The sequence below is a fragment of the Musa acuminata genome, chromosome BXJ2-8 (genome assembly GCF_036884655.1).
Source record: "Musa acuminata AAA Group cultivar baxijiao chromosome BXJ2-8, Cavendish_Baxijiao_AAA, whole genome shotgun sequence".
NCBI classification, from domain to species: Eukaryota; Viridiplantae; Streptophyta; class Magnoliopsida; order Zingiberales; family Musaceae; genus Musa; species Musa acuminata.
The window spans coordinates 6,621,667-6,633,113 of record NC_088345.1 but is presented as its reverse complement, the minus strand read 5'-3'; the positions used below and the strand labels follow the sequence as shown (position 1 = coordinate 6,633,113).

General features: G+C 37.6%; 1 protein-coding gene across 2 annotated transcripts; it reads left to right on the top strand.

The window, feature by feature from the left end:
- Positions 1 to 513: 513 nt before the first annotated feature.
- On the top strand, positions 514 to 10,881 carry LOC135618934 (uncharacterized). 2 transcript variants are annotated; one of them, XR_010489223.1, is made up of 13 exons: positions 514 to 786; positions 918 to 1,068; positions 1,491 to 1,568; positions 1,854 to 1,969; positions 2,056 to 2,109; positions 3,286 to 3,373; positions 3,456 to 3,548; positions 5,941 to 5,981; positions 6,459 to 6,512; positions 6,726 to 6,889; positions 9,621 to 9,690; positions 10,465 to 10,721; positions 10,820 to 10,881. XR_010489223.1 is itself a non-coding variant. In XM_065120410.1 (12 exons), the coding sequence occupies exons 1-12, from the start codon at positions 673 to 675 to the stop codon at positions 10,588 to 10,590; spliced, it is 1,149 nt and encodes a 382-aa protein (XP_064976482.1). In that variant the 5' UTR covers positions 514 to 672; the 3' UTR covers positions 10,591 to 10,881. The 2 variants fall into 2 exon arrangements, 1 of the variants encoding a protein (XP_064976482.1); XM_065120410.1 differs by having other exon boundaries at positions 10,465 to 10,881.
- The last annotated feature ends 566 nt before the right edge of the window (positions 10,882 to 11,447 follow it).

The following is an 11,447-nucleotide window of genomic DNA, read 5'->3' as shown; positions in this document are numbered from 1 at the left end:
CCGAAGGCGATGACACCTAAATTTATGTTGTGACATTGTACTATCTGTTCAAGAACTTAATTAGATTATCCATCATTCAAGTTCATGCAGATGGATGTGCCTCTTTTATTACCTCTTGTAGAATGTTTGTTTTGCCTAAACTTTAAAATGAAGTAGAACCATTGATTTCTCTGGAATGCCAATTTACTAAAGCTTGTATGGATAAGAGTCATCTAGTAAGGAACAAAGTATAAGCAATCTTCTATTAGAAATCTTCTTTCTTTAGAGAATGAATGTACCCTCTTGAGAGAGCCAAAAGAGAATAAATATGTAGAGAGAAAAGAAGAGAGGAAGAAGACAGGAATTGTGGCGATTGCACGTTTTGCCATTACTACAAATCTCATCTATTTAGATTATGAAATACATATTACCAATGCATATTAAAATGATCTTTAGATTATATATTTGCTTTGAAACAAAACAAATATTTGAAAACAGGAAAAAATTCGAAACGTTAGGGATTCGCTACAAATTTGGTCAGATGATATGAAGATTTTTGGGTTCACATTACACGGTCCGATTTTGATCTGATCGGATCGGTGGATTCTTCAGCCTCTTACGCCGCATTAGAGATGACTAGACTCCGCTAGTTAGGGAAGACCGGAAGGAGGCCGAGAGGCGGTGGCAAGCGAGATGACGGAGGGCATAACCACCGTGACCATACCCGTTTTGCTGTTGGGCTGCGGCGGCGTCGGCCGCGAGCTCCTGCACCACATCGTCACCTCGCGCGACCTTCACTACAAACGGGCATGTCTCTCCCCCTTCTCGCATCTAATGCTGTTCGTGATGGTTTGCTCATCCTGGTTGTTGTTGATGCTGCTTCGTTTGTCCATCCGTTCTTCTGACACCGCCTCTCCCGACCCCTCTTTCGTTGTCAGGGGTTGGTTCTGCGAGTGGTGGGGGTTTGTGACAGCCGTTCGTTGCTCCTGGTGGAAGATGTCGCCACGATGGGGTTCGATGATGCCTTCTTGACCGAGATTTTACGGATAAAATCCTCATCCTCATCTCTTTCAGCCCTTGTTGATTTTGGTTTGTCAGCTTGAAATCATTTTCGTTGGTTTACCATTCTACACTGCCATTCTTTTGTTTCTTGCGACAGTTGTGGAACAGATTGTTGAATGATTGGATATATTAGAAGTTCGGATGTCAAAATGCCCTTCTATTTCCAGAACACTGAATAGCAGTGAAGTCAACAAAATGCTTCTCGAACGAGATCTAGGAAAATGATTCTATCTTTTAGGTTGTCTTCAGACAAAATATAACAACTTTAAGCATTGACAACTCAAATTTAACCTAATTGAGTTTCTTCCAACCAATCATAGTACGACTTATATATAGGAATTGGAGATTGATGATTGGCTGATTGACTTTGAATGCGTTTAGATTACCAAGTTTTTATTCATATTAAATCTGAACAATATCATTTATGGTGTTTGGATACTTGATTTCAGGACATTGTCACCTGTTCAAGGATTCAGAAGCCACTACAAAGATTCTTGATATTGCTTGTTTACTTGGCAGAACCACTGGTATGTAGAATGTCCGAGACTCTGAGCTAAGACATTATGTTGTATCTTTTGTGTGTTCCGGACATGATGAGGATCAGAAATATTTGATGTGGCATTGGCTGATGCTGCTGCATGATTTTAGTTCTAATGCACATGGAGGTGACTATTTACCAAAAAGAGAGCTCTTTTCCTGGAATGTGCATCTATGCCAGTTTCCTGTGGTTGCTGATGTTCAGTTTCTTATTCTTCATTTGTCTTTGTTAAAAAGTATGCCCGTTTCGTTTAAATCTTGATTATTTTAAACAGGTCTATCTGTAGTTGATTGCACTGCCAGCACTGAGACAGTAGGTATATTAAAGGAGACTGTTGACCTCTGTTGCTGCATTGTGTTGGCAAACAAGAAGCCACTTACTTGTGGAATTGTAAATTCATCTTCTTTTTTTCTCTTATTCTGTTTCAGGAAGATCTAACTAATATCATGTGGTAATAAAAAATGCATTATTTGCAGGACGATTATGACAAGCTCATCTCCAACTTCCGCCACATTCGATTTGAATCAACCGTACGAGCAATTTATTTCTTAGCTGAATCATTTTCAAGACGAAAAGAATTAAGTTATTTTCTATCAGTATATATGATTTCTTGATTTGATTGATGGAGGTTATTGAATCAATCATGCGAACACAGATCTATACTTTCTTGATGTGATCCATCTGTTTACTTGGTAGAACATCAGTGTTATTATGAACCTTTTTATCCTTCTCTCTTCTCCTCTTTTTTCTTTAAGTTATATGATGTTTCTTCTCATCAAACCAAAACAAGGGTCACTCTAAGTTGGTCTACTCTTTTGGTATTGGTCTGTTTTCATTTTTCTGTTACTGAACAAGTTATTCTTTTGTGATCATTCCCCGAGGCTTGTTGAAAAGATTTATAGAATAGACAAGTCACCCTGAAAGGCTTTGTGATGCAGTATATAAATAGATTTGAAGTTCAACGGCAGCACTGGAAAAGATTAATTTCAACTTTCATGTCACCCAATTTCAAAATGTCAAGTTCCAAATGACCAAATCCCAAGCTTTGAAGTTTCATGCTACTAACTTCCAGGAAACGAAGAATTAATAGTATATTGTATTTTTTTCTCTTAGTAAATTGAAACAATTAATTAGATTTTTGGTGGTTGAGGTATCTAATGTGCAAATCATCTATAAAAGATGGGTGAATCAGCCTATATGGATATATGAATTGTAACTGAACTCTTAGTTCTAAGTTACTTCAAGATAAAAAAAAAGAGATTCTCTTTATCATATCCCAAAATCTTTCTCAGCCTCTTCTCTTCTTGTTCAACATTACTTTGCCTCACTTGTCTTTTTGGTAAAAGTGAAAAGATGACTGATGGTAATAGACCTGTAATTTATTTTTTATCAAGGTTCCTATCGCATGCTTTTACTCTTAGCCTTTCTTTTTGTTATGACTTAGCTTTCTAGTCATAGCTTAGCTTAACTCTTTGTGCCTTCTAAATTAGCTTTTAAAATTAGAAGGATATCATGCCAGATTCCATGCTCTACTATTTCTCGTGTCTGATATATTATTGATTGATTGATCTTTGGCTTTTCTTAATACTTTGAACTTGAATGGATAATACCTAATACCTTTTACTCATTGTCTTGAGTTGCTAGGAAATAGGATCTGTAGTCCCGAGGCTGGAGATCATGAAATTCTCCAGTGTTTGTTTTTGTAGGTTGGAGCAGGCCTTCCAGTAATAGTTTCTGTTACTCGTGTGCTTGCGTCGGGAGATCCCATTTATCGTATCATTGGAAGTTTGAGTGGTATTTATTTAAAGATACTTCTTCAACTATCTACATTGTTTTCATATTCTAGTGCTAATCATTCCTGTAAATTTGTTTATAGGTACACTAGGTTTTGTGATGAGTGAAGTAGAGGATGGAAAGTCATTCAGCAAAGTTGTTCTCGCAGCTAAATCTCTTGGATACACAGAACCAGGTAAAACCTATAATGTTTTCCCTAAATTTTAGTTTCAACAGTAATAAGTACCTGATAAAGTCATTTTGAATATAAAAGTTGAACTGGAATGTTAATTCACCGTTGGATGCATTCTTCGGGTAATGTTTGGATATCTTTCATTTTTAAGAACAGGAAGTTGTACTGATTGACTGGTCACTCTCTGACCCTCATCTTTCCTCCAGAAGTACTTGATCATTTGCTGCTGCTACATCATAGCCATGCTGTCATACAATCACATCCGGCTGTCCATGTACTAGTAATTTTTATTCATTTAGGTTATGACTTCGGTACAGAGTTTGATGTTCCAAATCCATTCTTTGTTTCTGGTTCTTTCCTGTTCTCCTAGTTATAGCAGTGCATATGCATCAATGGCCTTTTTACCTGTCACTGTATTCAATATAAAAATCATTACCATTCCTCTTTGCTGGCATTCAATTGTCATTATCTAATGTTAGATCCTACTGCTAATCCCACTTCTACCTTATATGGGTTTTTTTGTCAATGGTCACTGCTGATTTTCTCTTGATGTCACTCTTAAAAATGTTCTCATGAAATGTCTAATCTTTGCGTAGCAATAAAATAAGCATCTCCATGTGCTCAAGATTATCCAAGTATGTGTTTAACTGTTCTTGTCTCAACGTAGAACCATGCATGATGCCCTTTTGTAATCCTACTTGGAGAATATTCATGAAGATAACATGCTTAGTAATGATATTTACTTTTTTATTTTTTTAATCCATAGTCTTAGTTTGTAAGTACCGTATTTGTAGAATATAGTAGTGAATTGAATTTCCTTCTTTTAGAATTCGTCCAAGTAGTGCTGCTGCTCTTTCTCCCTTTTGTATCCCTCATTTTTTTCCTTATTTTTCCTTTCCTTTTCATTCCTTTTTTTGCAGCTGTGAGTCTTTCTCTCTCTGTCAACCTTCTAGTTTCCCCTTATGGGAGGGAAGGGGAAAATGGGAGGATAGGGAATATCTTTACTAGTTACCACTGGACAGGTAAACCTTGCTTAAGGATCAGTGTCAAGAAATTAAGAAAGAGGAGGAAAGAGAGAAGAGAAGGAGAGGATGACGAATATCCTTTTACCTATCATAATTTTCTTCTTTTCCTCTAGAATGAACTTTTTGCTGTGCACTTTTTTTCTCTCTCACAAATCTGCTAAGAGCTTGTCTCTCTTCTTTTTTTCTTCGCTTGTGAACTTGCCCACTCTTTTCTCCCTTCTCTCTTGTTCTTATTTCATCCCAATTTATAGACAAGAGCCCAAACTCCATTTAGAGAGCAAGTCAGTCGTACCGAAGTAATAGTATCTTGGATGGCAATGAGATACGCAATTATCTGTCCAAGGTAAAGCAAGATACACATATCAGCTACGCTGATATCATTCCATTTTTAAGAGAGGAGATTTCATATCTCAGATTAATATCCATTTGTTTTCTTGAAAGAGAGGGAAAAGATTACCTTAAACACTAAGCAGGTAAAGAAGTCCCCTTGTCACGACCCGGGTCTGATGAGCTAACTGGCCAATAACTCCATTTTGGTCCTTGCAACCACGGACCAAAATGCTTAAGCCAGAGGTAACGTAGTACACTCATCAGGCCCTTATAAGCTAATCACACACATTCCCCACTTCCGATGTGGGACTAATGGGATATTACACTATCCCCAACTCAATTAGCTTGACGTCCTCGTCAAGGCCCGACATATCCCAGATCGAACCCTAGCATAGTGCATGTGAGGTTTAACTCAGTGGTGGCTCCACGCCGTGATGAGTTCTCTGACTCCATCCACGGGTAGCCCTTTCCTACTCGAGCCCTCTCACCCTGTCCTAATGCTAGGTCGGCTCTGATACCAAATGTCACGACCCGGGTCTGATGAGCTAACTGGCCAATAACTCCATTTTGGTCCTTGTGATGAGTTCTCTGACTCCATCCACGGGCAGCCCTTTCCTACTCGAGCCCTCTCACCCTGCCCTAATGCTAGGTCGGCTCTGATACCAAATGTCACGACCCGGGTCTGATGAGCTAACTGGCCAATAACTCCATTTTGGTCCTTGCAACCACGGACCAAAATGCTTAAGCGGGAGGTAACGTAGTACACTCATCAGGCCCTATAAGCTAATCGAACACATACCCCACTTCCGATGTGGGACTAATGGGATATTACACCCCTTTCCCGAAATGAATTAAAACAATAGGAGTTTCATTGTGGAAGCAGTTATTTTGTTTCTCTATGCTATCTGTACGAGGTTACCATGTAACTCGTGGAAATCTAGTTGTGTTTATAATTGACTTTGAAATATGACATGCATTGTTATATAACAGAGAATACATAAATTATGAAATAAACTGACAGTTGTACTCTCTCTTAACAGATCCACGTGATGACCTTAGTGGGATGGATGTTGCCAGAAAGGTCCAACTTCTTGATTGCCTTTCAGTTGCATACTCTTCTGGTTGCTTATGCTTTCACTTGTATTTTTTACAAGAATTAATCTTATTGACAACAAAAATACCTTTATTATCAGTTTATCATCTAAATAAAACCTTTATTATTAAAAAAACTTACCTTTCTTTTTAGTTTTTGTCAATTTGTTGAGCTTTTTTGGCTTATTACTATTTTGCACCAGTGATATCTGAATTTAGTTTTGGAATGTATATATAGCTTCTGTCTTAAGAACTTCTGACAGTAGATGTTTTTTCTTTCATAGTTCTAACCTAAACAGGCAGCTTCAGTTTTTTGCTACTCTATATCAATTTGGTAGGCTGCTAGTGTGTGGAGTTATTACCATGATAGGAAAATGAAATATAGAGTTATTTTGGATGGCTACTTGTTTATCTTGTCCAAAGAAACTTGCATTAGTTATTCTTTTCCTTGGTTTTGTGGAAACAGGCATTGATCCTTGCCCGTCTTCTTGGATGGAGAATTAACATGGATGACATACAGGTTTTTATCGGCATCATCTGTGTTCTTTAGATTTATCCTTTTAGATTGGAATGTGTATCTTTTCCTGCATTACATCAGTTTATTATGTTTGATCATAAAAATATATGTAGCTCATTGAAAATTATCATCTTTTTTATGCTGGAAACTCCACTGCTGAATGATATTTAGCAGCACTCAAGACAGAATTTCTTCTTCAATTCTAATTACATGCAGGTAGAAAGTTTGTACTCAAATGAACATGGGCCTAATTCAATGTCCACAGAAGACTTTCTCAGAATTGGTCTTCCTTCACTTGATAGAGATGTTCAAGAAAGAGTTAGTGCAGCTTCTTCCAGAGGAAAAGTCCTTCGATACGTTTGCGTCATTGAGGGCTCAAGGTACACTTCTCACTCCAGTTATAACTTGATAGAGATGTTGATATCACTTAAGATACTGTTTAGACTTTAGAGTCATCTTTAGTTGAGAATGTTGAGGCAGATATGTTAAATTGCTAAAAAAAAAATATTTACATTCATGATTAGGTGTACCTCCAGTAGGAAGCAAAATGAGAATGACATCTTTAAAATGATATAAACATGTGCTAAAAAAACACAAATGTTGTAGTCTACAAGATACGAGATGATTATATTGATGGTGTGGTATGAGAAGAGGTAGAGGTAGAGAGAGACCTAAAAATACTTTACTAGAAACTAAAAATAAATATTTAAATTATCTTAATTTAATTTAAGATATTGTTTTTTACATAGATCAATGATGGCAAGAGATCTATGTAGCTGATCATAAATAGTTGAGATGTTACAACTTGTTGAAATTGTTGCTTATGGAATAATTTATTGAGAATTTTTCATTGGTTTTATAATTCCTATTATTTTGTTGGCCTGTACAACAACTATTTCAATAATTTCTGCTGATTCCTAGTCCCAACAAAGTCACCAGCGGGCTGCAATTGGTGGCCAAGCCCAAATCACATCAACCACTTGCATTCGTCAGCCAGTATAGCAACCATGGTGAAAGCTATAATTGCCAACAGATCTAACTGTCCTTCAACTAGGAATTAGCCTTGCATATAGCTAAATGGTGGGAAAATAATTGGGATATTACAGCTTTGTGCTGCTGAACTGGTTCAGCCAGGCACATACCTGCCTCTTAATTGAATGGGAGGTGCACCTAATCAAAAGCCCTATGCTTACGGAGAGTGTATTCCTTAGCATTGCCTTGCTCGAGTACCTAGGCAAGAAAGCTGTGTCCCTGTGACAAGGTTGCTATGCCTATTCCAACCAGAAATGCTCTAGGTTGGACAGCTTGCATATCCTTCTCTAGTCTGAGTAGTTGTCATCCAAGTTCTAGGTAAGCTTTCTGCAAGTTGGACCGTGACAGCCAAGATCCATATGATCTGGAGCTGGACTGAACTGAACTGGGTTAAGAGTGGCTACTTTGGATTGTAATATGCTGAACCGACCTAAATATAGGGTTGACTCAACTTGTTTGGATTTGGAACAAGGTTATCTTATACAATGTAGAGCCTGTACGAGGTTGTCCAGCAGTGGATTGGACCCCTATGATGGTCGTCCAAGCCAAGGTCTGCCATACCGAAACGTACCGTCTTGTACGGGCGGTACGTATCGGTCCGACAGGTTACTGGTACGCGGACCGCCCGGTACTGCTACAGTGCTACATTACTATACTGTAGCATTGCTACAGTATGAAAAATAAAAAATTATTCGATACACCCTGATGTACTGCCCGGTACACTGGTACCGTACCATACCGAGCCCGGGTCGAAACGCCGGTACGGTATAGTACAGCGAGCCTTGGTCCAAGCCCCTATCATTGTTGGCTATTCTTGCTATTGACCAAAGCATATGATGGGTATAGGCTGATGGTGTCGGTTGATTCAAAGCTAGGGCTGATGCAACAATAGTTAGACCACGATATGGCCCATCATGGCCTCTTAAAGTAGTTGGCCAAGGTGGCTTTAGCTGGAATTAACCTGGAGGTCTGGGGATGAACTTGTTCGTGTAGAGTCAGTGTTGTTTCTTTAAAGTATTGCAACAGTTAGAAGTCAAAGATTGCATTAAGTAGTTTGAGTTTGAATGTCATTTTAATATATATTTTAAATACACAGGAGTGATTAAGTGGGCAAGCAATTGGTGGGCTTGAGTAACTGAGTTTCACAAATCTCATGTTGGATGGCTTAGTCAACAGTACCTGCATGCATTATTAGACAAATCTCATGCATTAGACAAGTAGAATCTAAATTAGGCCTGGTTAGGCCTCCCCCACATTAGATAGGTCTTAAAGAAAGGTATTATTGGGCTGGTGTGACAAAGAGACTGTACCTAATTTTGATAATTCACTGGCTAGTGGCTGATTTGTTTCCAAGGTACAACATTATAGAAGGGAAAATTCAGTTGGGTTGGTTGTAAAGGAGCTTTTGCATAATTCAGTTGAACTCGAGCTGGTTCACTGGTCCTCAATCTGAAAATCAAGTAACTTGTGAAGAGCTCATATAAAAGAAAAAGATAGCTAGATGAGGTCATCTGCATAAATTTTTGTTCAATGTCGCAAGAAGATTCATGTAGCCGTTTCTGATTAGTTGGGATATATTGTTGTTGTATGAATTCATGTAGCCTTTAAGAAATGCATGAGTTTATTAAATATTATCACTTATTAGTGTTCTCAGATTTGTAACTTCAGTTAACAAATATTGAAACTTACATTTTTGTCAAATATACAATCATGGTCCTTATTTATATATATATTTTTCCAATTGCAATTTAAATCTTTCTGAAACAAGTGAAGGACGGCTGTCAAGCTAAACAAGATGTTCTTAAATGTGACAAACTTTTAGCTGAGCACAAGCTGCTTGCTGTTGCTTGCTCATTTTGACAGCTCAGACAACACCAACATGTGTGAACTCTTATTATTGTAAAAGATGTACAAAGCAGTTTGTCCATTTCTTACAGTGTGAAACCCACAACTTTGACTTAATAGTAATTGTTGTTTTATGTGACACTCTCTTTTAGATGAAAACTAAGATGAGTATTCTGCGAGCATTCTTAAGATCGTAATTTAATTCTTCATTACACATCTATATTATCCTTGTAGGTGTCAGGTGGGTCTTCAAGAGCTCCCAAAAGATTCTCCATTGGGGAGATTGAGAGGAAGCGACAATGTGGTATGTTTTTTCTTTCTGTTTTTATGGGACAAATATTGTTATATCCATCATTTATTTGTGTTTGCTGATGGCCCAAAAAATGCCAAGTTTCCAGTATACCCCTGAAAGCACGAGAGCCCCTCTTTTGTGCCCCTTACATATTTCAACCATTGGCCATATGTAGGAATATTTGAATCATTTGACGAGGAATAAGGATAAGTAATTACCCATCCTAAACAAGGAAAAAGGCTCGAGTTTCATCAGGATCTAACAAGATTCAATATTAGGCTATATAAAGGGTTTCCAAGGTTTGCAGAGTAAATAAGATTTTTTTTTTTTAGAGGGAAAACTAAATGGCAAAACATCCATCAGAATCTCTCAATACAAGAAGACAATTAACAAACGGAAGAATTTATCTTCTTATGTTTGCTGGTTAAGTGACTTAGATCGTTATACTGAAGAGCTCTTAAATCCAAGTTGGTTTGGGAATTTTCACTTCATCTTCCCTTCTGTATTTAAGATTTCTTATAGATTCTGTAGATCGTGAAGGTACTTCTCAAATGTGCAGTTTTATAACATTGGACATAGTGCAAGATTGGAGTCGGTGAAATGCTATATTCATTATTTTTCTCCTGCTACTATCAATTTTTGGTTTTTTATTATTTTATTCTGATCAGTTACAGTAGCAACCACATGTAATATATTCAATTTGTATTCTCATTGCTTTTAATTGTCATGCTGATTTTACCTTTTTTTTCTAACACATTTCCATTCTTGGATACAATAATTTGGCAGGTTGAAATATATAGTAGGTGTTACAAAGATTCTCCCTTGGTGATTCAAGGAGCAGGAGCAGGCAATGACACCACTGCTGCGGGAGTCCTTGCTGACATTATCGACCTTCAAGATCTTTTCCACTAAGTTCTGAATATCTAACGTTGGGACTTTCTGTGTCTTCGGTGGTGTCCCAGAAAAACTTAAACATCAATGCTGACCTATGGATCGTCAGCACTGCAGCAAAACATGAACATCATGCTGGTTCTCGGATCGAGGTAACAGATACTTGCCATTGTCCAGAAAGTTGGATATTTCATGATTTCTTCTGCTGGTTTTGAAACTGATGGCTGGATATGTTCTATTTTATATACAGCATACTTTTGTAGAATCAAGGAAATGCCTTAGATATCTTAATATTGTCCAAGATTTTTTTCATTGGTAAGTATTACGATAGGTTCTGGTTGTTTGACGCGTATAGGGGAATCAGAACTAATTGAGGTTCATTTCTAAGTGTGTTTTAACTTGTCTGAAAGATTGGGGGGTTTCGGGTTCAAGATCCTACACATACATATTGTATCGATGATATATCTATCATCTGATAATATAGATATTCAATTAACATATTCAGTCAGAGAGTGTTGGTCATTAAGAATTGTGTGTGTGTGTTGAGATCGTGGTAAATGTAATGTGCATGATCGACCTTGTGGAGCAAAATTCGACGTCATTGTTGATGGTGCGTTGTCGACTTTGTATGATGGGTCCCTGATGACGCATCTGTCGTCATCAGTCGAATGAGATTAGGGTATCAATCAAATGAATGAGATTAGAGTAATCAATCAAATGGAGATGATGATGTGTTGATCAGATGTCGGCCTCCGCCTGTTAAAGATGATTTGTTATTGGTTGCTCGTATTTCCCTTATCTCTAAGAAGTAAAAAAAACTATGGGTGATTAGTGATTGGCTGAGAGGTAAACATTATTATTTAGTATTAGCATTTGGC

Coding starts and splice junctions, on each gene's coding strand:
- LOC135618934 (XM_065120410.1), top strand. CDS start 673: ATGACGGAGGGCATAACCACCGTGACCATACCCGTTTTGCTGTTGGGC. Junction 787..917: donor GCGACCTTCACTACAAACGG/GCATGTCTCTCC, acceptor TTTCGTTGTCAG/GGGTTGGTTCTGCGAGTGGT. Junction 6,890..9,620: donor TGCGTCATTGAGGGCTCAAG/GTACACTTCTCA, acceptor TTATCCTTGTAG/GTGTCAGGTGGGTCTTCAAG.